Raw genomic sequence first — 26891 nt, 5'->3', positions numbered from 1 at the left:
TTATTTTAAACATCTTGGCAATGTAATAATTTTATTTTAAATATACTGTAATAAGGTTTCCTGTTACCACATGAGTCTACAGGGCAAATTGTGCCATAGGAGTAATGCTGAACATATCCCACCTGCTAACCTTGAAGAGCTTTACAGCCATCATAAATGTGTTGCTTCCTCATTGGCCTTTGACAGTCAGTGATGATATGGAATTAAATAGTGTTTATTGTGATCATTTTTTGGTCTTGAAGGTCCCCAGGATTTTGGGCATGAATTTTCCCATCTTCTTGTCTTTGGCGTCTGTGTCGTACTCCTCCTCACTCTGACTTGTATGCTCATCCTTTTTGCAGAAGACCTCAAACCTGCTGTACACTCTCTTTTCCTTCCGCATATTCTCCATTTTTTTCAGCAGGGTATCTCTGTCCTCCGACGGCTGCCGCTGAAGATTCCGTTTCTGGCTCCCGAAGCTCTCTGATCTTTGGATGTTGCAGCTTTTCTCCTTCTCGGTTTTCCTTTCCAAGCTCATAGTTGACTTAGAAAGATCGGGATTACTGGTGGATGGCAGCTGCTTGGCCAGTTCAGCTCTGTTCTTCTGGCTATTTGCAGAGATTTGTTCCAAAATCACCTTGGTGTCATCACGGAGATTGCTGCTGTAGAGAATGTTGGCTGTGGATGAAGGAAATCTGCCCTGTGTTGGTTGGCTGCTTTTGGGAGGAAGTGGCGATGCAAATTTATGGTTCTTTTCTTCCTCCACCGCCATTTCCTGGCAGTCACCTATGGAAGATCGTTTGAGACCCATGGGCTGTTTGTCAGATTTTCCCATCTCAGAACTGGGTTCCTCCTCCAATTTCTTTTCACCTTTTGGGTTCAAAAACTGCTTCAACCGTAGGGAACCTTTTCTTAAAAATTCCATTGTGTTTTGTTCCTGTTTTGAGCACTCTTCCTCAGATTTATTGAGGGAGCTGTCAGATCCTTGACCCTTAGACAGGTTTTCAATAGCTGATGTGGTACCCGTCCTAACCTGTGGTTTCTTCAGTTCTGTACTGACCAATTTTTCAGCGTCTTCCTTGAACGTCACCCTTTCCTTCTTTTCTGGAAGAGCCAATTTCTGAGTATCTCCTACAAATATAAGACTCTCCTTTTCTGGAAAAGCAGGTTTGTTCTCTATAGGGTAAAACCGAGATGATAATTTGTCCATTTTAGTGCCCAGATGTGCTAAGGGATCTTTACTCAATGCATCGAGGAGCTGGGGGGTTGACGAAGCCATTCCAAATGGTCTGTCAGTCTCTCCATGCATTTTGTAAGTACTGCAGGAGTCTTTGGACTCCAGTACTCTGCTCTCCAGAATCTTATATTGCACGGACTTGGTACATTTCTTCTCTGCGTTCTGTGATTCCTCCTGGAGAAAACTAGAAACAGCTTTGGTGTGAGTGACTGTAGCTCGCTCGGCGTCTTTGCCCACGGCTTTGTATTTCTCTAAAAGTTCTGCCACTTTCGATGAGGTGGCTGTCTTTATAGTTTCATTGTCTTTTGTCAGTTCATTGGACACTTGCTCCTTATGGATCATCTGAACCTTTTCTATTGTTGTGTTAGGCTGATCTAACTTGGCAGCGTTGAAAATCAGAGAGGACCTGAGTCTTGAGCTCCTCTGGATCAAGGGATTTATTCTGGACCTAAAGGCATCTTGTTTCATCATAGGTGTCTCTTCACCTCCTCTTTCAGAATCTGCAAATTCTTTGGCATTTTCAACACCCAGCGACTTGCTATTAAAAGACACAGGGGATTTGAATGCTGGGATGAGGTCAGTGGGGTGCTTTGTGAGGGGATCCCCAAGAACATCATTATATGCTTCCGATTCCATAGGCATTGGGAGACCTTCTTCTGGTTCTGACTGGTATGCACTGAGGTATGAAGAAATCCTCCAGTTGCGTAAACCTGTTCTATTTTCCTGAGTGTTCTTGTCCTGATCTTGGTCCTCATCTTTGTCTTGTAAGAACAGGCGCTGTTCCAGGCTTTGCTTCTGTGTAGGAGAAGTCTGGCAAATAAATTTCTGTCCTATATTTTGCCGTCTTAGCATCATTCCCATTGGGCCATTGCCTGCAGGGTTCAGCTGATCAGAGCCATGTCTCACTTCCCTGGAAGAATTTGAAGGCACATAATCCAGCCTCAAGGGGAAACCCTCCTGTGGAAAACCGGATTCAAGTTCCGGGTATCTAGGTCCCTCTACATAGGGCAGAGGTCCTCCCTCTTCCAATTCATTGAATCCTGGCCTACCACCTCGTATTCTGTCAAAGAACCCCTGGGGTCTGCCAGAAAGGTGGGGGTGTTCAAACTGGTACTGGTAGAACTGATCCTTCTGAAAATGACTAGACTGGATTTTAAATTCATCCATATTGTTCATGAACATCTGCCTGGCATACTGTTTAGAAGAAGCAAAATTTTCAAACGTTCCTTCTGCAAAACTGTGTCTCTTAAAAGCATCCAACTCTAACTGCTTGGAACGGAGAAAACCCCTGACGGGATCCATCTGAGCATTCTCCATCTCTACTTTCTTGTACATTCGCATGGCTGACCCCTCCACGGTATGGCGTAACATATCATCTCGCCTGAAATTGGACAGGAAGTACCTGTCTGGATCCACTCTGTCCATAAAGGAGGGAAAAAGGTTGTCGTCCCTCTGGAACATGAGGGGCGATTTTTTAGGAAAGAATGGCATGTTATTGCCAAAGGGAGCCATGGCAAATGGGTTCTCTGCCTTTGCCAAGACGTTGGCTGGGGGAATGAGAGGTTCTGACTGTGCAAACAAAATTCGGAACTCTTCATCGAAGCTGGCCACCAGCTCACCCTGGAAGATGTGTGCGATGCTTCTGTGGATCTTCTCAAAAGACCACATGAAACTACAAAGAGAAGTAAAGACAGCATTAGCATAAAATAACTCAGCTGCACAACTCCATGTTTCACCATCTGCTTGTCTGAAGAAATTCATCCTGATTTTCATCACTGGAACAGGTTGCCCAAGGAGGCTGTGGATGCCCCATCCCATTTGGAGGCATTTGGAGGCCAGGCTGGATGTGGCTCTGGGCAGACTGGCCTTCTGGTTGGTGACCCTGCGCATAGCAGGCAGTTGGAACTGGATGAGCATTGTGGCTCTTTTCAACCCAGGCTGTTCTTGGGTTCTATGATTCTATGAGCGTAGTGTAGTCCTTACTAAAGAAAACATGGGAAATGGGTAATTCCGTACATCTAACTTGCACTTGAAAGGTAAACACGTACTCCTGGGTCTCTTTTAACTGTTCTGGTTTGGACTGGGTTGTATGGTTAGATTTGGTGATACTATTTTGAGTTAGGTTTAACAGTTCCTCACCTGGAGCAGCTGAAACTGCATTACCCAAAAAACAAACAGTCTATTATACAGTGACACTGGGCCATTAACATCACAGGGCTTCTCACCTGTAGTTGCCGCTCAGCACCACCATGCAGTCCACCAAGAGGAATTTCTCTTTCACGTGTCCTTTGAAAGACATCCCCGTGCGGCAGTAGTAGGTTGGGCCAGAAACTGTTCTCACCCTTAGGAACTGCAAACCAGACAAAGCTGTTACTTCCCCTGCCCCTCTTTTTTTCCCCTTACTCTCTTAATATCCCTCCTGTCACCATTCTTATACTCCAGGAATAGCTGTTCTGTCTGCATGCACATAAGCAACCTTTTTTATCAGCGGGCCCTTTGCCTTCACTCCTGTACTGTGTCAAGTCTCCTGGCTTCACAAATATATTTCTCTATTCTCTGGTCCAGATTTCCCCTTTCTCAGGTTTATACGGTAAGAACAGCCCATTGTGTCCACAGATGTACCCCTCTCAGGATGGGAATCATGGGTCAGGTTGGTTTTGGTTTGCTCACCTCCACATAGTTCAGATTGACCCTGCATTTAGCAGCAGTATCAAGGAAAAGCTGAGAGTTCATTTCATCGAGCAAGATGTACACAGGGACTCTGCGAGAAGCAGCTTCCAGCACTTCAAACAGCAGATCCACATCAGTGAAAATGTCCATGACTATGGCTACCACCTAGGAAAAGAACACAGGGAAGTCTTCAGAGATCTGTGCCTGCCTGCAGCCTCACTGTTCATGTTCCCCAGCACAAAGCATTCTAAAGCTGCACTGTTAAACTGACTCCATTTCAGTGTCCTATTCAATGGGCTCCAGAACTGGAAACAGATTTTTTATCTGACGTGTATTGTGTATACGAGGTGCAAAGTGAGAGAAAATCCTCACTGAGGCAGATCATTCCCTTATCCATTAATCCAGTGGTTACAGCAGGCATTTTTTGTTCACAGAACCACACTGGCAGGTATTATCATTGACCTGACAGGCCACTCCCCCCTCACACCCTCCAGCATATTTGCCATTTTAAAATAAAGTCCTGGCCAATGCTGAGTCAGCCACTGTAGAGCCACTTCTAAATGCCACTAGTACCTTTAGAAGTAGCTTTTAATTGTAGCTTTGAAAGCAGTTCCAGAAAACAAGGCATGTGGGTGTCATCTGCGGGAACTGGGGCTGCTTAATCTGAAGGGAAACCCCTCATCACTCTCCATAACTACCTGAAATGATTCCATGGTTCAAAGCTCTGTAGAATTTCCCTGTCCTTCATAACTCTTATCAGTGTACAACAATACCTGGTGGGAAGGAGTAAGGAAGATGGAGCGAAACTCATCTCAGTGTTACCCACTGAAAAGACACAATGGACACACACTGAAATGCAGGATGTTCCACTCATACAGAAGAAAAACTTCTTACCGTAAGGGTGACTAAAGATTAACAGGGTGCCCAGAAAGACAGCAATGTCCACTCTTGGATGTACTCAAGGAAATGTCCTCAGTAACCTTCTCTAATTGACTCTGAGCAGAGAGGCTGGACTGGATGACCTCCAGAGGTCCCTTTCTAACCTTGGCTACTCTGTGATTTTCTGAACTCCTGGTGTACTTCATCGTGGCCTTACACAGTTTTTCTCAAATCCAGAGACCAGCTTTAATGAAATAAGAAGCAGTTTTAGAATCAACCTTCTTCTGAGTCAGGTCCTCAGAGCAACATTAAGGAACTTAGCAGAGGACACGACGCATCCTTTCACAAACTTACTTACAGTCTTTCTCTCTGCTCTTGGACTCTCTCATGTCTCACCTGCTGAGCAGCTCGAATCATTCTGCGAGCCTCTTCCTTAATGCTGGGATTGTCAGGGGGTGGCGGTTGTACAAGGGTTGTTACTTCTGTTCCCCTGAACCCAAAGACCATGGGCCAGCCTAGGTCAAGCTCCGGAACAGCAAGGTCTGAGTTCATGGGCCAATATGTCCCAGAGGATCCATCCACATCATTGTCACCCGCCGTGTCTGTGCTACCTTCCTGATTGGCATACTGAGGCTTCTGAAGGTTCTGTAGGATGTGATCCACCTCTGAGTTGCAAAGAAAATCAGGGGCCGCCTCCTCTGCCAGAAAGCGTTCGTAACTTTCTTTGCCTTCTTCAGTGAGTATATCCAGAGCCAAGCGGTAATACTCCTTATAATGGGGGGGAAGGTAGTTAGGGTCAAGTGGATTGTCCCCCTGTGAGGAGCTTTGAGATCGGCGAGCCATGAGGGGAGGGAAAGCTGTAAGAAAAGAGGAGACAACAATGAGAACAGTGACTGTCATGGCAGCAGGTCCACTTCAGCGACACACATGTCCTCATGAATGGTGAAAGCTGAGGGGTCACGATGCCCAAATCAAAAGAGAAGAAAATGTCAGAGAATTGAAGAACCATAGGACAGATTGAACTGGAAGGGACTTTAGGGATCATCAGGTTCCAACCCTGCTGCCACAGGCAGGATGGCCAACTGCTACATCAAGTCCCAGCACAGGCTGCCCAGGGCCCCATCCAGCCTGCCTTGAACACCTCCATGGATGGATGGGGCATCCACAACCTCTGGGCAATCTGTTCCAGCACCTCAACACCTTCTCAGTGAAAAACTTCCCAACACCTAACCTAAATCTTCCCTCCTTCAGCTTAAAGCCATTCCCTGTTGTCCTATCACTATCTACTCATGTATAAAGTTGTTTTTCCTTCTGTTTATGATCTCCCTCTACATACTGGAAGGCCATAATGAGGTCAGCCTGCAACCTTCTCTTCTCCAGGCCAAACAAGTTCAGCTCCTTCAGCCTGTCTCCATACAGAGATGCTCCAACCCTCTGATGATCTGCATGGCTCTCCTTTGGAACCTCCCCAAAACCCTGATATCTTTCCTGTGTTGAGGACCGCAGACCTGGATGCAATACTCCATCTGGGGCCTCAGGAGGGCAGAACAGAGAGGCACCATCACCTCCTTTGGTCTGCTGGGGCAAAATGAGAAACAAATCAATTATGGCATTACATAACAAAATAATGCACGGGCATCTGGACCAAAGGCTACTCACAGCTAAGCTAAAATTTGTCTTTTATTTTAATCTTTTTATTTTTTTCTCTGAAAACCAACACTGCTGGTTATTATCTGAATGCCACTGAAGATCATTTCCAAATGCAAAAAATAATAATAATAATAAAATAAAATTGGTGTGCATAACATAGTAGTCAATGCAAATGCACAGGAAGGTCTAGAAATGTCCCCACTGAGTCCTTAGAAATTGTGCTTTAACATCACTTCAATATGTGAGTAGAAGCAAGGGAATGCAGGCAGGTGTAAGAGTGCCATACTGCTGTATGCTCAGAAGTCCTCATGAGAGCCACGAAGAAATGAAAACAAGGGGCATAATTGCTTCTTCAATCTACTGGAATTAAGGTTGAGAAAACCTGGGCTAATTTATTTGGTATTTTACAGTGATGTGCCTGTGGGAAACCTAATGCTTGAGACTTGAGACAAACCTGATTTTAAGCAGATTTTGAAAGAAAAGTTGATCATGGCAGAAATACAACTCACATAATGGTATCTCACTCATCTGAAAAGAGCTCCGAAGTTCTCTGGCTTCCTACCTTCCAACATAATGACAATACCTCTGGGGCCACTGTGGCTTCCTCATAGTTGGAAAAAAAGAACATGGCAGTCCTTGACTGCTCATGTAAAGCTGCCTTCATAGGGATGCTGAGCACAAAGGGTGGAAGGAGGTCCTGTTTTCAATCCCATTCAATACAGAAAAGGCTTCAGGACCACACTATAAAATGGGGACCACTAAATACCTCCATTTTGTTGTGCTCAAGTCACCTCTGTACCTGCTCTTAACCATGCTGGAAGTGTCTTAACCCCTCAACTCCATTTTAAGGAAATGCTCCCATGGTTCAGTGCTTTCTTGGACTGAAGGCCTGTCCTGTATTCACAGACTTCCTGAACCAGACCACAACATCAAAGCCATGAAATTCATACAGCATCATCCTCATTTTTCTTCTCTTCTTTGACATTCCCCACCTCAATGATACAAAATCCTCAGTCACATCATTTTGCTGGAATGTAATGCTTGAACTCCATGCCCCATGGAGTTCCACAGCTTCAAAGGAGTCCCATGGGCTGTGCTGGAGGCCACACTGTTAAACCTATTCAGATGGGGATGAACAGTCATGCAGGTGAATTGCCTGATAATGCTGGCCTGGTCTGAACTGCAAAAACAAAAAAGGAAAACAGAGGAGCCTCATGATATTGACTTGACAGTAAAAATCGCAAAGAGAATTAGAAGTTGATAAAGTGATCAAGCAACCTTAACTCTGTATTAAATGGATGAATATTTCAATGCTGTCATAAATCAAGAAGGCAAAAATGGATATTAAAAGGAAAAATGTCAGCTAACCTGAAACATTATTTATTAAATACGGGCTTAGAGGGAACTTAAAACCTGGGCATGTAACAAATGTGAAAGTCTTACCCTCCCATCTCAAAAAGGTTATTATGAATGCTAAGTACAATTCTTTAGCCTGGAGAACATGTCTATACAATATGAGCACGGACAGCTGGTTGTTTTCTCCTCCGCTACAAGAACTGAGAGGCTTTCAAATGAAACGAGCAGGCAGTGGTTTCAAACTGGACATCAGAAAAGCTTTCTCGACTGCTCTTACTGCACAGAATGCCTTCCCAAAGGAAGCTTTAGCAATTAATATACTGCAAGCGTTCAAAAAGCGAATGGACATCCCCAGAGATGGAAAGAAAATCCTCTGTAGACCATTAAAGTTAAAATTGTGGACCACAAGAGATCTCTGGGGAAGTACTGCCACTCTTCCCTATGCATCCCTGTTTGCCATTACTGGTAAGGAAATACCAAATTGATATTGTAGAATCATAGAATCACAGAACGGCCTGTGTTGAGAAGGCCCACAGTGCTCATTGAGTCCCAACCCCCTGCTGTGTGCAGGGTCACCAACCAGCAGCCCAGGCTGCCCAGAGCCACATCCAGCCTGGCCTTGAATGCCTGCAGGGATGGGGCATCCACAGCCTCCTTGGGCAACCTGTTCCAGTGCGTCACCACCCTCTGCGTGAAAAACTTCCTCCAAATATCAAACCTGTCTTAGTTTAAAACCATTCCCCCTTGTCCTATTACTGTCCACCCTCATAAATAGCCATTCTCCCTCCTGTTTATACACTTCCTTCAAGTACTGGAAGCCTGCAACGAGGTCTCCTCAGAGCCTTCTCTTCTCCAAGCTAAACCAGCCCAGTTCCCTCAACCTTTACTCATAGGAGAACTGTTCCAGCCCTCTGACCGTCAATCTGATGTGTGGAGTTGCTTCTCATCTGATTTTGGCTCTTTTGTCACTTCCAGAATCACTGCAGCCTAGGATGAAGAACTGTTTTCACGTCATCACAGCATCCAGCTGTACAGAAATACACATATGAATCTACCTAAACCTTTGACACTCATTGCATAGCAATTAATATCTCACCAGGATTTACACAGTTCCTGATTGCTGCTGACAAAGGCCAAGTATCTTTGAGTCAATATAGACAGGTCAGTTCCAAACGCAATTCCTTGACTAAGCTGCAGACCAACAACAACAACAAAAAAGGATCCATCCCAATGCAAATCATGAGCTGCTGCTATTAGCAATTCTGCCTCTCATAAACTGTGGGTGTGTAAGCTGGCACTTCCACCAGCAAGGTCAGTCTCACTGGTGAGGTATGTGTGTATCACAGCAGTCACTGTGTGAAGCTCAAGCTGATAAGTGCTGCTTGACCTGGACTGGACACCTATGCCGGGGGAAATGGGTACACGTGGCAGGGTAACAAATAACCAGGTGAGGATGAATAACGATGGCACAGTTTGGCTGTAAGTGTGGTTTCAGTTCTGTTTGTGAGGGTTGACAGTGATAGGACAAGGGGGAATGGTTTTAAACTGAGACAGGGGAGGTTTAGGTTGGACATAAGGGGAAAGTTTTTCATGCAGAGGATGAACAGGTTTCCCAAGGAGGCTGTGGATGCCCCATCCCATTTGGAAGCATTCAAGGCCAGGCGGGATGTGGCTCTGTGCAGCCTGGTCTGGTGGCTGGCGACGCTGCACACAGCAGGGGGTTGGGACTAGATGAGCCTTTGCAACCCAGACCATTCTATGAGGAAAACAGCCTGCTTTCTCAAAGTGTCTATATTGGTCAGCACCATGATTTGCTGGGCCCGTCTATCTCTTGTGGGCAACAAGAAGTGCTCAAGGAGGCAGCTGTGAGCAGGAGAGACAGGCAATGCTTTGTCAGAACCCTTTCCCACTATAACAGTTTGTGGCTGGAAAGGTAGGGCAGGAAGCAAAGGAAGGCTGTGTGGGGCTGTGTTTGCAACAGAGGAAGTCCCTGAAGTCACCTCAGGCTTTCTGGTTGTCAACATGAACAAGCAAGAAGTGAACAACTGAAGAAGTGCCCTTCTGAAAAAGCAAAATCATATTTATGTTTTTCTTCAAGTTGCTGGATTAGGGCAAACACGGAGCTGGAGGAATTCCTGTAGGACTGAATATAGAGATCACAGCCCAGGAGGGTTGGAAGGAGGCTCATGAGACAAACAGGGACAGACATCGGCACCCAGTTGTGCTGCCACAGCAAAAACAGCCTTCCAGGAGGGCGTTGGTTCTGCACATACGTGTTGGAAGCTGTCATTTCTCTGCGTGTGCTTTAAGGAGTGTCAGCTTAGGCTGGGAAAGCCACGGGGTGTCTGCTTGGCTCTGTGGGCTGGGCCCAGGGTGCGGTGTGGCCGCAGGGCAGGCAGTGAGCAGGTTTGTCAGCACAGTCTGGGATGTTCAGAGGGCCATCAGCCCTCCTGCTGCACAGCACACACCATCACCCACCTGGCAGCAGGACAAGCAGCAGAGGGATCAGAGCTGACCTCAGGGATCAGAGCTGGGCCCACAACACAGAGCAGTGGGGCTGAGGTGGGGCTGGGGAGGAAGGGAGGCGGTTCCCGACATCACCTTTACCTGTGAAAATAGAGCCAGAGGGCTGCAGCAAACACCTGAACTGGATCACACCAAACTCTGGAGCGTCACCGGTCCTGCAGCTGAGTAACAAGGCAGGAAAATCTGCACCGTCACCCTGCTGGGCTCACGGGGTGAGAAGTGGGGACTGAGATGCTGTGTCCAGACAGCTCCTTCTTGGAAGGCAGCGCTGAGGAAGCACCATCAGACCCTGCATGCAGAGCAGCTGCCGTCTGCTGAGTGCGCCATTGCTGTGCCTGCCTGGTAGGGCTCTGCCATTCAGCTCCTCAGGTCCTTCAGAAGCAGATGCACAAATCTGAGAACTGTGGAAAAAAAAACACACAAAAAGCCAGAAATTATGGATCTGCCACTATAAGCCTACATGCTCCAGAACTGCAGTGATAGGAGAGTCCCTAACAAGTGAGTACCATGAATTAGGAGTAGCGGCATTTGGCTGTTGTGCTGTTCCCAAGGAGAGGCAGGAAAGCTGTAAAAAAAGGGCTCTTTTCCCTCCAGAAATCATCAGATTACCCAGAATGGAAGTGTGAGGAAACGACAGAATCAGCTGATGTTTAGGATGCTTCTGCATCTTTGTGGCCTCCTCTGGACCCTCTCCAATAGCTCTGTCCTCCTTGTACTGGGGGCTCCACACCTGGACACAGCACTGCAGATGGGGCCTCACAAGAGCAGAGCAGAGAGGGACAATCACCTCCCTGTCCCTGCTGGCCACCCCTCCATTGATGGAGCACAGGATCCCATTTGCTTTCTGAGCTGCAAGAGCACACTGCTGGCTCATGTTAAGTTTCTCATCAATCAGGACCCCCAGGTCTTTCTCTGCAGATTTCATATGGCTGCTCCCAGTGCAGATAAAACCCCAGGGATACGTGAACTGAACACAGTTAAGAGCTGAGATGAAGTCTGCAAGGTGGGCAGAACAGGAGGGGACCTGCAGAGGTGCGTGGAATCCAAAGCTGTGGCTCTGCTGCATCACAGCGCATTACCATGTGTAGCAGTTTCTGCTCAGGAGGTACCAAAGTCACTTCTGGAGAACTGCACTCATTGACCAGCTCACGTTTATCGTGATAATATGTGAAGCAAGATAATACCTGAAGCTGCAGATGACTTCTCTGCTGCTTACATGCACAGGAAATGGTTTTGAAAGCATATTGCTCATTCTGTGCATCTTTTGCCATGCAAAGCATGGGACATGCTCACTGTGGAAGAGCAGCATGTGAGGAGCTGGAGGATGTTTATTGGGGTGGTGCCAGTGCTATGCATTCCTAGGGGTATTTCTTCACAGAAGCTCCTTGTACTTTTTAAGGCTTAAAATGGTTCCACGCAAATAGACAACATTGATTGTATACATGGAGACAAAGCAGCATTCCTCATGCCAGCCATTGTGTTGCTGCTGACTGGGAAATTAATGAATGGCAGCCAATTCTGCAGCATGCCGAAAGCACATGAAGCACATCACATCACCTTACACTGCACTGAACTTCTTTTCTAACCATGTAAGTGCTAAGAGCTGCTAACTGGTCTGGTGGCTGGTGACCCTGCACATCACAGGGGGTTGAAATCAGATGATCACTGTGGTCCTTTTCAACCCAGGCCAATCTATGATTCTGTGATTCTACTCCAGTAGCTTTAAGGAAGACTGTCACATAGAATATCACTGCATTATCACTGCAGGAACAAATTCCTGCCCGCACAGCACCCTTTTGGCCTGGGCAGTTGGCTGGTGTGTTTGACACAGTGGGTAAAATGATGGTCATAGAATCACAGAATCATCATTGAATGGCCTGTGTTGCAAAGGCCCACAGTGCTCACCCAGTTCCAACCCCCTGCTATGTGTAGGGTCACCAACCAGCAGCCCAGGCTGCCCAGAGCCACATCCAGCCTGGCCTTGAATGCCTGCAGGGATGGGGCATCCACAGCCTCCTTGGGCGTCCTGTTCCAGTGTGTAAAGCCTGTAGTCCTCAATTGGAGCATTATTATTATGTTCATTTGCTTGAGCTTTTTCCCCTCTATGAAGAAACTTCAGCCCTTCCAAACCCTCACTGGGCCCAGAGGCTGTGGTAATCCTTCCCTACGGATCTATACACAACCAGATCTTGAGGCTGTTGGTAGGACAAGGGGGAATGGTTTTAAACTGAGACAGGGGAGGTTTAGGTTGGATATTAGGAGGAAGTTTTTCACACAGAGCATGGTGACGCACTACATTCATATCAATCAGCTCCTCCTTCAGCAGCTGAAATGCAGCCATGTGAGAAAGGATCCCTCACAAAGAGCCGCTGACCATCCCTCCATCCATCCTTGTGCCACATTCTGAAGAAAGATCCATAGCACCAAAATGATAAAACCTATAATGAAATAGCAGAAGGGGACTGGAAAGATGAAGCACACAAGAATACCACCCCTACATTGCGCAAGAAAGCAGAGGTCCTATTTGATCCTGCCAATATGGCCTGGCAAATGTTCTAAACTCCTTTTTATAAGCAGAACGCAGCAGAATGGGACCCAAGAATTTCTTTCAGGCCATTAAGCACACTGGCTAATACTACTCATTAACCTGCTCTGCGGTCCCTGTTGTTTTAGCAATATCCAAGCAGACATATCAGGCAGTAAGAGGAACAATCCCAGTGTGAGCCCTTCAGTGTCTGATAAGCTGAACAAACTACAAGAAGGGGAGCAATTCAGCCATTTAATGGCACCAGAGGTACCCTCAGGCACTTTTCCTGGCTCCCAGCTGCTGTCTGAGAAAGGCTGAGTCTCTCATAGGGCTTTGTGCTACATCTGCTGTGTTTCAGGTACCCCAGGGCACCCTCATATGTCAACAGAATTGACTGTGTATGCAACAAGAGCCATCCAATACAGACACATTTGGTCATGAGTGGCTCAATCTGTATGGGCGCCTTCTATTTCTGCTGGCTTCCACAGAAACCAAGTACCGACCAGCCTTATTATTCGTGCTTTTCTTTTACTGATCACGACTTTGAACAGAGAGGAAAAATATCACTGACATTTTGGGTATCTGTTCAACACAATCCTGTCTAATTGCCAACATTTTATGGGCTGCTCTGGGTCTCTATAAACTTAATACTTTAAAGCATGCATTTCCATTTTGTAATATCTGTTGCCCACTCAATATTGCAGCTTCCTTTTAACGAGGAGTACACAAAGTGGATCATTAAATTATCTTATATAGCACTGCAAACCATTGGCTTGGCACTGACTATTGCCTGCCATCGAATATCTGCCCTGAATGCTGCAGCTCAGCATTTCACTCTCATTCTTTCTGTAGCCATAGCTGTCCAAGGAAGATGGAAAGCCCTACATACAGTTATATAGCTGTGCCATGAGGAAAACCACTTGCCAGGTGCTTCACACAAGACCTCAGTTTGGGAAGTACATCATTTCTGTTTCAATCTATAGGAGGAGAAGCAATAGCCATGGCTACCAGGCAGCACACAGCCCCACTCTGTGCATGACTGCTGGAAGTCTATGGAGTACTGGGCAGAGTACAGAATGGCAGAGATAGAGGGCAAAAGAGAGCACACCAACCCATCGTCCTGCACAGCCCAGGCCCTCATATGCACCTCCCAGTCACTACATGTAAATATACGTATTAAATGGGTTTTGTTTTAAAAATACCTCGCAGCTGAGAGCCCCCATCTTCTTAGCAACCTGCTTCAGCCATCACACGCCTTTCCTCAGTAACAATGAATCTCATTTCAAAGTCAAATTAATCTTCACCTTCCAATTTTAATCGTCTCAATGCCTCCATTAGCAAAGTAGGAAGATTACCCAGTACCACACCTTTGTCTGTTCCAGTGCAGCATGCACCACTGCTGAGCTCTGTCCATGCTAAACCCAACACATTTGCTGTTGTTTATTGTTCCTGGACAATGTTTGTGGCTTTCTGTTACGAATTCTTTGGACTTCCTCTCAAAACGTCATTCATCTTCTTCCTCCAGAAGAAGGAAAAGTGCCCCAATGGTGCCTTTATCTTATGCTGCACATCGCAGCAAAATGGCTCGATGTTCAGTTCTAACCTCCATTCTGGATTTCGGTACATTGTTCTTCATCTTAAAATACACTCCATCAGATTGTGATGTTGCATTTACTGATATTTACCATTTCCTAAAGCTTTGCGCCATCACTGTAGTTTAGCAGGACTGCTTAATGATAACCTGAACATTTCAGCATCCTGAGCAGCACCAGGAGCAGACCCCACTGCTGGCATGTCTGCTATCAGTGAGCATTAATACCTTCTCCTTAATGATTGACAGCAGACCAACAGAAAACCTATTAACATAACAGGATTTCTAATCATATTTCAGAAAGCAGCACTTTAAATTACCTGGGAAAGTCTGGGCTTATTATAATAAATATACTCACACCATCACTGACCAAAACTGTTTATAATCCCAAAGGGCATATAATTGTATGAATAAACCCTGCACCAGCAGCACGTGGTTTCATTTGCATTATTCTGGCTTTTCAGCTGGATTGGTGAGGTTTTGTTCCAGAGTTACCAGCATTTCTCTCTGAATTTTATGATTCCAGTATTTATTATCACTTATATGGGAACAGGTTGCCCAAGGAGGCTGTGGATGCCCCATCCCATTTGCAGGCATTCAAGGCCAGGCTGGATGTGGCTCTGAGCACCCTGGGCTGCTGGTTGGTGACCCTACACACAGCAGGGGGTTGGAGCTGGATGAGCACTGTGGGCCTTTGCAGCCCAGGCCATTCTAGGATTCCATGATGATTCTATGATTATTGCACCCTATGGGTTTTTATGGTGCTCTGTGGATCCCTATGGCACTGCTACGGGTCCCTGTGGCACCCTGTGGATCCTTATGGCACCCTGTGCATCCTTATGGCATCCTATGCATCCTCATGGCACCCTATGGGTTCTCTGGGCAGCCTGGTCTGCTGGTTGGCGACCCTGCACATAACAGAGGGTTTGAACAAGATGAGCATTGTGGTCCTTTTCAACCCAGGCCATTCTATGATTATTTTCAGAAAACTTTGTGACAGATCTTATCAGCGGCCTTCTGAAAGCAATCTGCTTTTGTGCACTGCAATGACTGCAGCGTACTCATCTAGCTAATAGCTGGTAGAGTATGGATTCATCACACAATTAGTGTGAAGTAAGCTGTGTTTGTGGGAATCTCATGGCAATGCCTGCCGTGCACTTTCCTCACCACGAGTGAAAGGTAATTACCTCTGCAATGGAAGTGAACTGCAGCGCCCTGCACTTACCACAGGGTATCTACACACAGGCAGCCCTGCAAGAGCCACTCTGTGATGACACACCCCACTATACAGTGTTTTTGTGGGTGGCCATGTCCTTAATCTGAAATTGAATTTGAAATAACACATGTCAAGCAATTTTCTCTCATTAAACTGCTATGATGACTCTTCCTCATATGAGCGATGTTGATTTAGGTCGTAATCCTCCATAAAGATTATAGGCTTTCCCAATCCCATTCAGTACACTACGCTTGGTACTCCTCAGCACTAAAGGTCTTTACTTTCTGGCCTATCTAAACAGAGTCCCCAGATGTTTGGTATCCAACATTCATTCTCACTGCCTGAACCCTCCCTTTACTCTATGTTTCTGAAATTGAATGACGAAGGGAGAACAGAACATGAAATCCACTGTATGGGATCAGACTAAATATTCTGGTAGTCCAGAATCCCATTTGCAAAAGGATCTAAGAGTCGATAATCTGGGAAACACACAGAGATAGGATGAGCATTTATGCTTCACCAGCTTCCCTAACTCAATTTTAGCTTCTCGAGGCACACGAACGTCCTGAGCCAGATATGCTTTAACGACTTCAAAGGACTTTGCTACCATAAACTCACAGTTTCCCCAAATCCATCTATAATCTCAGTATCTACAGCAGCCAGAGGCAGAAGTTTTACAGCTCAGCTATAAACAACAGCCTCCTGTGCTTTGGAACCCGCTACCCATTTGTTTTTTGCTTTGGACAGGAAAATCAGTACCTACTGAACCTCATCGTGCCACACTGATTGTACACATCAACTCAATCATCAGCACAGAGTAACCCTTTACATTCTGTTCCTTTCATAACTTTCCATTTGATTTTGGATTACTATGGAGCAAGAAGCGTCCTGCTAATGGGTACAGAATTACTAATTTCTTTTTAATTTCCTTTCATTTCTCCCATTTCTGAACTGCCCCAGCAACAAACAATTGATTTCCCTGAATCCCAGTGCTGCTTTGGTTCAATTCTCAGTTACAGCAAAAGGTTTTGGTTGGGAGTCAGACAGATGAAGTATCAGCAACCACTAAATTCATCCTTGCTTAAGCAGTTCTCATAATCTAAACCACATTAAACATGGCAAACAGATGAAAGGGAAAGATATCCAAGGGGTGCAAAGCAACAGGGAGATGTGCGAATTTAGCACTGTATGCATCATCTGCTGTGCAATTAAGTGGCTTATCAGCACCACACTACAGCCAACTTCTGCAGGGAGATAAGGAAAACAAAATCTGGATGGAGTTTCATAACGTAAGAACTATCAGAATGCCCAGAGAAAAGTAACTTGCATGAAACAGATGGGAAGCCTCACTGGGAGCATCATGCTCCACCACTGAGGGTGCATGGAACAAGAGGACACAGCTGTGAGTTTATTTGTTACACAGATTCTAGCCTAGCTTTCCAAAAGCACCAATTAGAACCTTACCACAGCAGGTGATGAATGAACCCAAAGTACAGATCTGAGCTCTTCCCCAAGAAATTCCTCCTCCCAGTCCACGAGGCAATAATGAACACAGACAGGGAAAGGAGAGGGCAATATAAAGGAGTATTCAACACTGCTCCTCAGAAGTTGCTGCTTAGCATGTTAATATAGCACAGACATTTGTGTGCAGGAAGAAGCTGAAGGAGAAGGCAGACTTTGTAGCTGCCTATGAACAGCTCCTCCCATGCTCAGGGGCAGCGGATGAAGGAAAGCACGAAGGAGCTTGCTGAAAACCTGACAAGTGGGAGATGAAAGCAGATAAAATGGGCTGATGAGAGGAAGGATCTCACCTCAGTAGTGAAGGCCTCCCCCACCCATCTGCTCGGGCCTTCCCAAAGACACTGCATTGGTTGTAAGCAATCTCTACCCTCCTCATGCAAAACACACAGAATCCCAGAATGGCCTGGGTTGTAAAGGCCTGCAATGCTCATCCAGTTCCAACCCCCTGCTGTGTGCAGGGTCACCAACCAGCAGCCCAGGCTGCCCAGAGCCACATCCAGCCTGGCCTTGAATGCCTCCAAATGGGATGGGGCATCCACAGCCTCCTTGGGCAACCTGTTCCAGTGCATCACCACCCTCTGGGTGAAAAACTTCCTCCTGATAGCCAACCTAAACCTCCCCTGCCTCAGTTTAAAACCATCCCCCCCTTGTCCCTACATTGGCAGAGGAAAAACAGGAGGAGAGAAAGGAGATGCAGCTCTTCATTCAGTTACCAGGGGCTGCTTTGAGGAGGGAGCCCGGCATTTAAACAGCAACCAAAAAAAGACCTGCATTTTTCTTCATTCTCCTGAATGAAACACCAGGTGTGAATCAAAACTGAATTGAGATGGACTCTATTTCTCCACCTAAGCAAAAGGAAACTGGCTCGATGTTTCCCTTCCATCTTAATGCCAGCCTTGGTGATGCCTCAGCACCTCCGGCAGCTTTATCTGCCTTTGCAGTGCTGACTGCAGTGCTTGTTGTGACGTGTTCTGCCTGCACAGCCAGTTCCCACTCTGCCTCTCTCAGGTGATGCCTCCCCTGGCTGGACCTGCTTCTCTGCTTCCAGACACTCCCAAGAGCTGAGGCTTCCACAGCACCCCATGCACAAGCAGATGAGATTGCCTGACAAGCAGCGGCTGTTCCACACTGGTTGGAAAGGGGTGGTAGAAAATGATCTGTGCCCGTGACCCCACGCTTATAGGCAAGTATAAGCACAACCTCCTGGGCTTACACACCTTGGTTTTGTTGGCTGGGCACCATCAAGAGGAGAGGGCAACCCAAAATGATTCAGTTTTGCCTGCCAGACTCCCAACACTGCTGCACAACCACTTCATGCTGTCAGCATGAGAGGGACTGCCAAATTCCAATGGAGTGAACCAAAATGATTCTGAGTGCCATCAAGGATTTATCCTGGAGAACAATGAAAAGGAGACATTTCTCAGCTGTGATCCCAAAGGAGTGAGTGGGCCACAGCTGGCTCCTGATAAACGGCATCACTTACACCACTGTATGGTGGGTAGTGAAGAACTGTCAGGTTCCCACAATGTCCTGAACCTCCAAAGCTTAGAAACAAATGATTTCAAAATGTGCTTTTGGCTTGATAAAATAGAAGACGGGAGAGCAGACTGCTAATATTCTGTGAGAGTAACTTTTAGGAGAGCACAGTGATTCCTATGGTCAAACTACTTGGGCTGGCATGGTAACAGGACATGGAAAACGTTGGCTTGCTCTCAAGGAAACGCTGTATTAGATAGAAGAGTGGGAAGGGATCTGTCTGCTGGAATATGGTTTAAGGTGTGTTTGGTTCTTTAGTTCTGCACCGTGCAATGGATGGATGGGTAGTGCTTTCTAATCCTGCTGCAGCAGACCATTAACAGTGACAGTTATGCTCATCCCATCCAGGACCTACTCCTGAATGCACTTCTCAACTAAGGATTTTACTTCTACCCAGGAAGGACCTCTCAATTACTTTCCAGTCTCACAGTGACCTGCATGGAGCACTTCCAGTTTTCAGTGCACCCCAGGATTTCCTGGTTTATAACATACTGCCATGGAAATTTCACAAGAGCTACAGCTGGACCACAGCTCTCTTCCAATCTTCCTGTCTGTATTTTCTGCTGAAGCCTCTCAGTGCTTTCATTCTAAGGTTCTCTCAGGTTCAATGCCTTCATTGCTGTTAAAGTTTGGATGTTTGGGAGATAATGATAGGAAATCTGTTATTCCTGCCACAATATTGTATGCAACTCCAGGCTTCCACTTGTGGCCATCTGATCAGCCCCATGTCAAGACATCTGAGCAAATGGGAGCCCACTCTTTGCTCTAGGTGGTTTTATACGCATCACAGTCATCATTTTAAAAGATGTTGTGTTTGTCTGCTGTGGTTTAGGAACTTCATTTCACCTGGAGTCGCAGTCACCAGATAATAAATTGCTTCAATTCATTTATTCATTTCACTCACTGAACTTCTAGAGATAACAGCCTGATCTCCCATACTGCTCACATGTTCTACTTCACCTTATGACCCGATGAAAGAAACAAAATGTCCAAGGTGAGCAAAAAATCATCCCCCCTTGTCCTGTCACTGTCCACCCTTGTAAACAGCCATCCCCCCTCCTGCTTATACACTCCCTTCAAGTACTGGAAGGCCACAGTGAGGTCTCCCCAGAGCCTTCTCTTCTCCAAGCTAAACAAACCCAGTTCCCTCAACCTTTCTTCATAGGAGAAGGTCCATGGGATCCTCCTATGGGGCAGTGGAAGGGCAAAGGAGAAGAAAAGTTACAGGTTGTAATTTTCCCTGTGAAGTGGTTACTGAGAAAGTACTTCAGCTTGTCAGTCTTAACTCTTATGCAATAATAAAGACTGTGCAGTGGTGCAGGCGGTCACTGGGGCAAAACAATATTTAGAGCTACTGCTGTGTGCTGAGAAGGACTGAAAACTGAGATTCTACATGTAAACCAGTCCTCTACAGAGAGGTTACCTGATGAAAAGGCAATGCTTATGCCAAATTCACCCTCTTTAGACAGTGATAGAATCAGAGTCCTTAGAGCTGGGAGGGACTTTTAAGGGCCATCTGGTCCAACTGCCCTGCACTGCACAGAGACACCACAGCTACACCAGGATGCTCAGAACCTGGTCCAGCCTTACCTTGAAAGTCTCCAGGGATGGGGCATCCACCACATCACTGGGCAAACTGTTCAGTGCCTCACCACCCTCACTATAGAAGATTTCTTCCTTATATCTAAGCTAAATCTACACTGTTTGTGTTTGAAGCCATGTACGGTGCAATGTGGAGGATAACAGCATGCAGCCCTGGGCCTTTACTATCCCCCACACCCTGACTGACATTCTAGAAAACAACTCTTCTCCATCAAGGTTTGCCAAATGGGGCCTGAAAAGCAGCCCCAAATTGTTCCCCCAATTCATAAACTGAAAGAAGTCCAATCCTGCAAGGTTTGCTGGTAATTTTCAGTTCAGAACAATTGCCTGAGCCACGAGGCAGGGCAGATAAACGTCTACCTCCTGAGCCTTGATCCCACTCTGGTACCATGATACCAAACTCTACTGTGACATTTTCATTTTTTCCTTTGACGTGCAGTTTTCCCTACAACCACACAACAAGCGCTTCTTTTTTCTTCCCCAGCATACTACTATTTGCACTGCCAGATAACAGCAGACACGCCTCACTCCATCATTCCAACACAACTCTGCAGCTCCTCAGATAAAAGGAGGCCAGGTTAAAATGAAAATAACACTGTGTCCCCAAGCTGCAGACCTGTGCCAGTTCTAATTGGATGAAGGGATGCTACCTTGGTTCTTTTCTGCTTGTCCCTTTACTCTCACCCAGTGGAAACACATGCTGCTGTAGGCTGTGCAAAGTGATCCTGGTCGCCAGAGTTCTGCACTGTTTTTGTCAAGGCTCTGCATGGAGGCTGGTTTGCTGTTTGCATGTTTGTCCTCCATCACAACTGAGCTTATTGCAGCTTTCACAAATTAACTGCTTTCAGCAGGTTTTTATAGGCGGTTTTTCCCCTCTCCGAGTGCCGCCTCCTCCTCCTCTAACCGTTGTAGATGATAGAGAACCTGGGTCCTCGGGCCAGACAAAGGCCATAATTGAACTCCATTGACTGCAGCCAATTTAGAGTGCTGAGAACACAAAACCTTCCTTCTCCTTCCTCTCTGCACACACACAAAACCAGAGTTCAGTCAGACAGGCTCACAGCTGTGGAAAAAATGAGTTATACGCGTGTGTGAATGTGTCCATACACATCTGCCTGTGCCTCTGCATGTACGTGCATGAACGTCTGCGTTGCTGCTTGCAGGCCATGCTGGCAGACAGCTATACACCCATGCATGCAGCATGAGCACAAAGCAGGCATGGGACAATGAGTCTCACGAGATATTCCCTGGCTCTTTGCCTTCTGCAGGGCTCTTCCAGCCCTACTACCACGCACTGACCCAGTATCTAGGGCACACAGTGGCTGGTGACCCTGCACACAGCAGAGGGTTGAAACCAGATGAACACTGTGGTCCTTTTCAACCCAGGCCATTCTATGATTCTATGAGCGTTTCACACCCAGGAAAAGGCCAGTTCAGACTCTGTGGGAAGCCCATTTAGGCTATGAGATTTCTTCCCAAGGACAGAGTTACGTTTGGAAACATCCCCTCCTTGGGTTTTTCTCCAAGAAGACGGGATGGATCGCCTGAGCAAGAGACTGATGGGTCCCTTTCCTCATGAGCCACAATACCGTCTGTGCTGCAGCACTCTCTCTCCCAAATTCCCCCTCCCATTTGGAGGCATTCAAGGCCAGGCTGGATGTGACTCTGGGCAGCCTGGGCTGCTGGTTAGTGACCCTGCACATAGCAGGAGGGTTGGAACTGGATGAGCATTGTGATCCTTTGCAACCCAGGCTATTCTAGGATTCTATGATTATGGCTCCCCATAGATCCCTTATGGCACCCTATGGATCCCTATGGGTTCTCTGGGAAGCCTGGTCTAGTGGTTGGTGACCCTGCACACAGCAGGGGGTTGGAAGGAGATGAGCACTGCGGACCTTTTCAACCCAAGCCATTCAATGATTCTATGATTCTATGGGTCCCTATGGCACCTCTTTTCACTTTTCACGATCTCCTTGTACTCTCCTTCTCCCCCAGCACTACTCACAACACGTGCCTCTAAGCCCACCAAGCAGCCATCTCCCACCTGGCACAAGTTCCCTGCCACAAATTCCGAGCACCCAGCCCAAAGCAGAGGAGCAGGAATGGACCTCCCCAGCCCCTGCCCACCGCTTCGCACCGCCATTCAGGTACCCCAGGAGCTCTGAACTTCTCCTACCTTCCCAGGTGTGCCGGGTCGTTCTCTCAGCTGGTTCTGTGCTGCCCTGGACGTGCCTGCAGCCTGATTCACGGGCACCTCCGAGCCTGCAGGATCAAGCTCCACCCAGGGCAGAGGGTGAGTAAGAGCGAGAGAAAGGCAAACTCCGGAGAGTTATTCCCTGCCCAGGATTGCAGGGGAGCAGAGATAAGGGCTGCACATTCCTGAGCCAAGGGCGGCCTCTCCCTTCCGTCTGCCCCGAGCCTGTCGGACCAGCTTGGGCCTGGCGCTGGGAGCGGGCCTGGGAGTCCATTGCAGCACAGCTGGGCCCAGGCACAACGCAGCCCAGCACCGCTCTGGGCCTGCAGGTTTGGGCTGGGCAGGACCTTGCCATGCTCTGGGTCTGTGCTGGAAGGACTTTGGTGTGCGGTGCAGTAGGGCCTATGCAGGAGCAGCGCTGCAAAGCAGGGCCGGCTCTTAGGCCTCGCTCAGCAGAGCGCTATGCACCCACGGCCTTACCCACCCCCCTCATATATTTGAGTGCCCCAAAGGCTCCATGAGGCCTATAAATGTGCCCCAACTGCACAGGAATGCCCTCAAAGGCAATGTGATACTGTACCCAGGGTATCCCATGTACCCTGGTGAGCCCACCACAGTGCCCCCACCCCACGGAGGGCTGCCCAGCTGGCAGAAAAAGAGTTAAGCGAGATTCCCCGCAGCCCCGGGCGTGGCAGCTCCTGTTATTTCGCCTTTCATGTTCTATCTTATTCAACTTGGCAAGCTCGGTGGCTGCCCTGTGTCGGGCGGTGCCCGGGCTGCGGGGAGGGTGCGGCAGGAGGCGGCTCCGCGGTGACTCAGGGCGGGCGGCCCGGTTCGGGCAGGGCCGCCATGTTACAGAGCTGAGGAGCTCCAGGGGTGGAGCAGCCCTTGGTGGGCTCTTACAGTACGGTGGGAAGGGCTGAGGGCTCCATGGGATGGCTGGGTTGGAAAGGAGCTCAGAGAGCAGCAGTGCCAACCCTGTGATGTGGGCTGGGTGCAGCTGAGGCTGCACAGTGCCCATCCCTGGTATTGAGTGCCTCAAAGGATGGGATGCTCGCAGCTCTGTGGGGCATCACTGTGAGTCGTTTCCCCTTCGCATCTGAACTCAGTCTCCTTCCCAGAGTCGTAGAATCACTCAGGTTGGAAAAGGCCTTCAAGATGATCCGGTCCAAGTGATAGGACAAGGGGGAATGGTTTCAAACTGAGATGGGAGGTTTTAGGTTGGATTTTGGGAGGAAGTTTTTCACCTAGAGGTTGGTGATGCACTGGAACAGGTTGCCCATGGAGGCTGTGGATGCCCCATCCCATTTGGAGGCATTCAGGGCCAGGCTGGATGTGGCTCTGGGCAGCCTGGGCTGCTGGTTGGCAACCTTCAATGTAGCAGGGGGTTGGAACTGGATGTGCGTTGTGGTCCTTTGCAACCCAGGCCATTCTAAGGATTCTATGATTCTATGTGTCCTTATGGCACCCCACACATCCTCAGGGCATCCCTATGGATCCTTATGGCACTTAACAGATCCCAGTCTCACCCTATGGATTTTTAGGACACCCTATGGATCCCTGTGGCATCCTATGGATACTTATGGCACCCTAAGGTGACCTATGAATCAACAGGGTACCTTAAGAGAACATATACATCCTCTGTGCAGCCTGTGGATCTTCATGGCACCCTATGGATCCCTCTGGCACTCTGTGGATCCCTGTGGCACCTTATGGATCCCTCCGGATCCCTGTGGCACCCTATGGGTTCTCTGGGCAGCCTGGTCTGATGGTTAGTGACCCTACACTTAGCAGGGGGTCATTCTGGTCCTTTTCAATCCAGGCCATTCTGTGATTCTGTGATCAAGGAGACAAGGTGGTGCCCTGAGAGTCTGGAAATATGCACGATGGTACAGACAGAGGTTACGTACCTGTGGGATATTCTTCTATAGGAACTTATTTAGCTCAGTGCTACAAGATGGGGAGAGTGCAACTGAAGTGGTCACCAGTAAATAAATGCTGCTTTTAATTGCGTGGCCCAGGGCATTATTCACCACCTGCCACTCAGACACCGCACTGATGGGGCCATTAACCTCCATGGAGCTGTCGCCAGGCTGCTCATCACTGCACTGCTGGAATGCTTCACAAACACCAATTAACTCCTCACTACTCAATTGGGATGTGATGAGGTGATTATGTTGCAGGAAAGGATTCCATTTACAATACCCCCTCACTTTAAGTGCTCATTGGAGACTGGGACCTTTTCGGAATGCAGCTGGATAGTGATCTATGGAGGTGAAACAATTTTAAATCTGTGATTTCTTAATCTTTCAGTGATTTCTGCTATTAGAAAAGCTGCATTCCAGCAGCACATCATAGTGGTGCTGATCTCTTTGCTCTGTCATCTTCTTTTCTCTTGGGCAGAATTGTGTGTGGCCTGAAGTATTTTCCTTCGATAGGGCTTTTATGTTCTATTCTTGCTTTTAACGTGCAGGTGGTTCTTTTGCTAAAGGCAAGATCAAATAAATGTGTTTTGAAGCAGAGCATGAGCAAAACTGCACTCATAGGAAGCCCCACTGTGCTGCTGGGATGCTCACAACCCACCTGTGACAGGTGGGAGAATGGCTGTTTGTGAGGGTAGATAGTGATAGGACAAGGGGGAATGGTTTTAAACTGAGACAGAGGATGTTTAGGCTGGATATTGGGAGGAAGTTTTTCACCCAGTGGGTGGTGATGCATTGAAACAGGTTGCCCAAGGAGGCTGTGGATGCCCCATCCCTGCAGGCATTCAAGGCCAGGCTGGATGTGGCTCTGGGCAGCCTGGGCTGCTGGTTGGTGTCCCTGCACATAGCAGAGGGTTAGAACTCAATGAGCATTGTGGGCCTTTTCAACACAGGCCATTCTGGGATTCTATGATGCTTCTATGATTATGGCACCCTAGGGGTTCTTATGGCACCCTATGGATCCCTATGGCACACTCTGGATTCTTAAAACTCTGTGGGTTCTCTGGGCAGCCTGGTCTGGTGGTTGGCAACCCTGCATACAGCAGGGGGTTGAAACTCAGTGTGCATTGTTATCCTTCTCAGCCCAGGCCACTCTAGGTTTCTATGATTCTGTGCTCCTATGGCTTTCCAAAAGCCTGTCACTTACCCAGCCACTTTCTTTTTCAGGTCACACTTTGGCCATCTGGTTTTCATCTTTGAGCTGAACTGTCTGTGCTGCCCTGGTGTAGGCAGGCTGTGCCAAAGGACTCTCAGGGCTGTGTGCCATCTTTAAGCTGCTCGTCTTTGTGTCATCAGAGCTTATCATGAATGGCAGAGACAACTGAAACTAAGGGAAAGGTTTCTTTTCCTGATTGAAGTCATCTCCAGGTCAGTCCCCATTGGCCCCCAGTTCTAATACAACATGCTTAGAAAATGATGGATGTGTGTGACTCATTATCTTTTGCTTTATGCCTTTACATGTCTTATTGCTGCCTTATGATTTTTACCTTCACTTCTCTAAATTTTTACCTTTTCTATGCACAAAATATCTTTCAAAGCCACATTGCAGTTACAGTTAGTATTATGTGTTTTGTTTTACAATGTCACATTGAAGGTGTGTCTGTTTTCTCTGTTTCTGAAATCTTCTGCATGACTGAGCAGGGATCATATGAGCTTGGGATCATAGAATCCCAGAATGGCCTGGGTTGCAAAGGCCCACAGTGCTCATCCAGTTCCAACCCCCTGCTATGTGCAGGTTGCCAACCACCAGACCAGGCTGAGATCCAGGATTGATGCGCTGAACTGAAGATGACTCTAAGAAAAGCAACTTCCATTATGAGGTTGGGACTCGTCCCTGTATGACACTGAAATACCACAGAATCATAGGACATCCTCAGTTGGATGGTTTCCATCACGTCCAACTCCCTGCAGTTCAAACCATATTTCTGAGAGCATTTATCTAAATGGTTCTTCAGCTCTTAATGACTTTGGCCCTTCCTGAGCCGCTGTCCAAAATGCCCCTGAAAAATACCCAGGATGGCTGATTTTCAGGGGGGGATTCCTAACAGAGGATCTCATTTCTGAGGGTCTGCAATAATCCACTACACCACAATGATCACACTACACCACACTACACCACAATGATATTGCTTGCATGTTTCCACTCAGTAATTAGTAATAATAAGTTTAGAAATAACATGTTTTTTCAAGTAATACATTTTTTATTCTGCAAGTTGACTGTGTTTGTTTTTCCTTATTATTTCCAAGATAATAGTAGTTATTTTAAGGGAAACCTCAATGAATGTGTTCAATAATACAATTGTTTGCTTTACTAATTATAATGTATATATTGTCACACTGGCTTCACTTTGTAATACATCTGGATAATTACTATTTGTCACTAATGTCTCCACCAGGGCCCTTCTATGCTATAACTGCCTTTGAA

The 26891-nt window shown here is 47.2% G+C and overlaps 1 protein-coding gene and 1 long non-coding RNA gene across 3 annotated transcripts; one reads left to right on the top strand and one right to left on the bottom strand.

Annotated features, from left to right (window-relative positions):
• On the bottom strand, positions 1–22604 carry SACK1H (scaffolding CK1 anchoring protein H). Of its 2 annotated transcripts, none has more exons than XM_015856484.3 (6): positions 22467–22604; positions 10379–10698; positions 5162–5622; positions 3887–4051; positions 3442–3566; positions 1–2888 (listed from the first exon to the last, which is right to left on the bottom strand). In XM_015856484.3, the coding sequence occupies exons 3-6, from the start codon at positions 5606–5608 to the stop codon at positions 224–226; spliced, it is 3402 nt and encodes a 1133-aa protein (XP_015711970.1). In that variant the 5' UTR covers positions 5609–5622; positions 10379–10698; positions 22467–22604; the 3' UTR covers positions 1–223. The 2 variants fall into 2 exon arrangements, with proteins under 2 accessions (XP_015711970.1, XP_085387695.1); XM_085531569.1 differs by having other exon boundaries at positions 4781–5622; positions 22467–22506.
• Positions 22454–25883, top strand: LOC107310654 (uncharacterized). Its single transcript, XR_014940509.1, has 2 exons — positions 22454–22583; positions 25634–25883. It is a non-coding gene; the product is annotated as an uncharacterized LOC107310654 (long non-coding RNA).
• The last annotated feature ends 1008 nt before the right edge of the window (positions 25884–26891 follow it).

Source organism: Coturnix japonica, unplaced genomic scaffold (assembly GCF_054131305.1).
Source record: "Coturnix japonica strain WE unplaced genomic scaffold, WE-NBRP24 Scf043, whole genome shotgun sequence".
NCBI classification, from domain to species: domain Eukaryota; kingdom Metazoa; phylum Chordata; class Aves; order Galliformes; family Phasianidae; genus Coturnix; species Coturnix japonica.
Note: the sequence above shows the minus strand (reverse complement) of the source record. Positions and strands in the feature narration are given on the sequence as shown.

Bases quoted from the DNA above. Each gene is read 5' to 3' on its own strand.
- SACK1H (XM_015856484.3), bottom strand. From the start codon at position 5,608: ATGGCTCGCCGATCTCAAAGCTCCTCACAGGGGGACAATCCACTTGAC. The intron at 4,052-5,161 runs GTGAGACATGAG...TTCTTTTCCTAG, and splicing joins TGATTCGAGCTGCTCAGCAG to GTGGTAGCCATAGTCATGGA. The intron at 3,567-3,886 runs GTGAGCAAACCA...TCTGGTTTGCAG, and splicing joins TCAATCTGAACTATGTGGAG to TTCCTAAGGGTGAGAACAGT.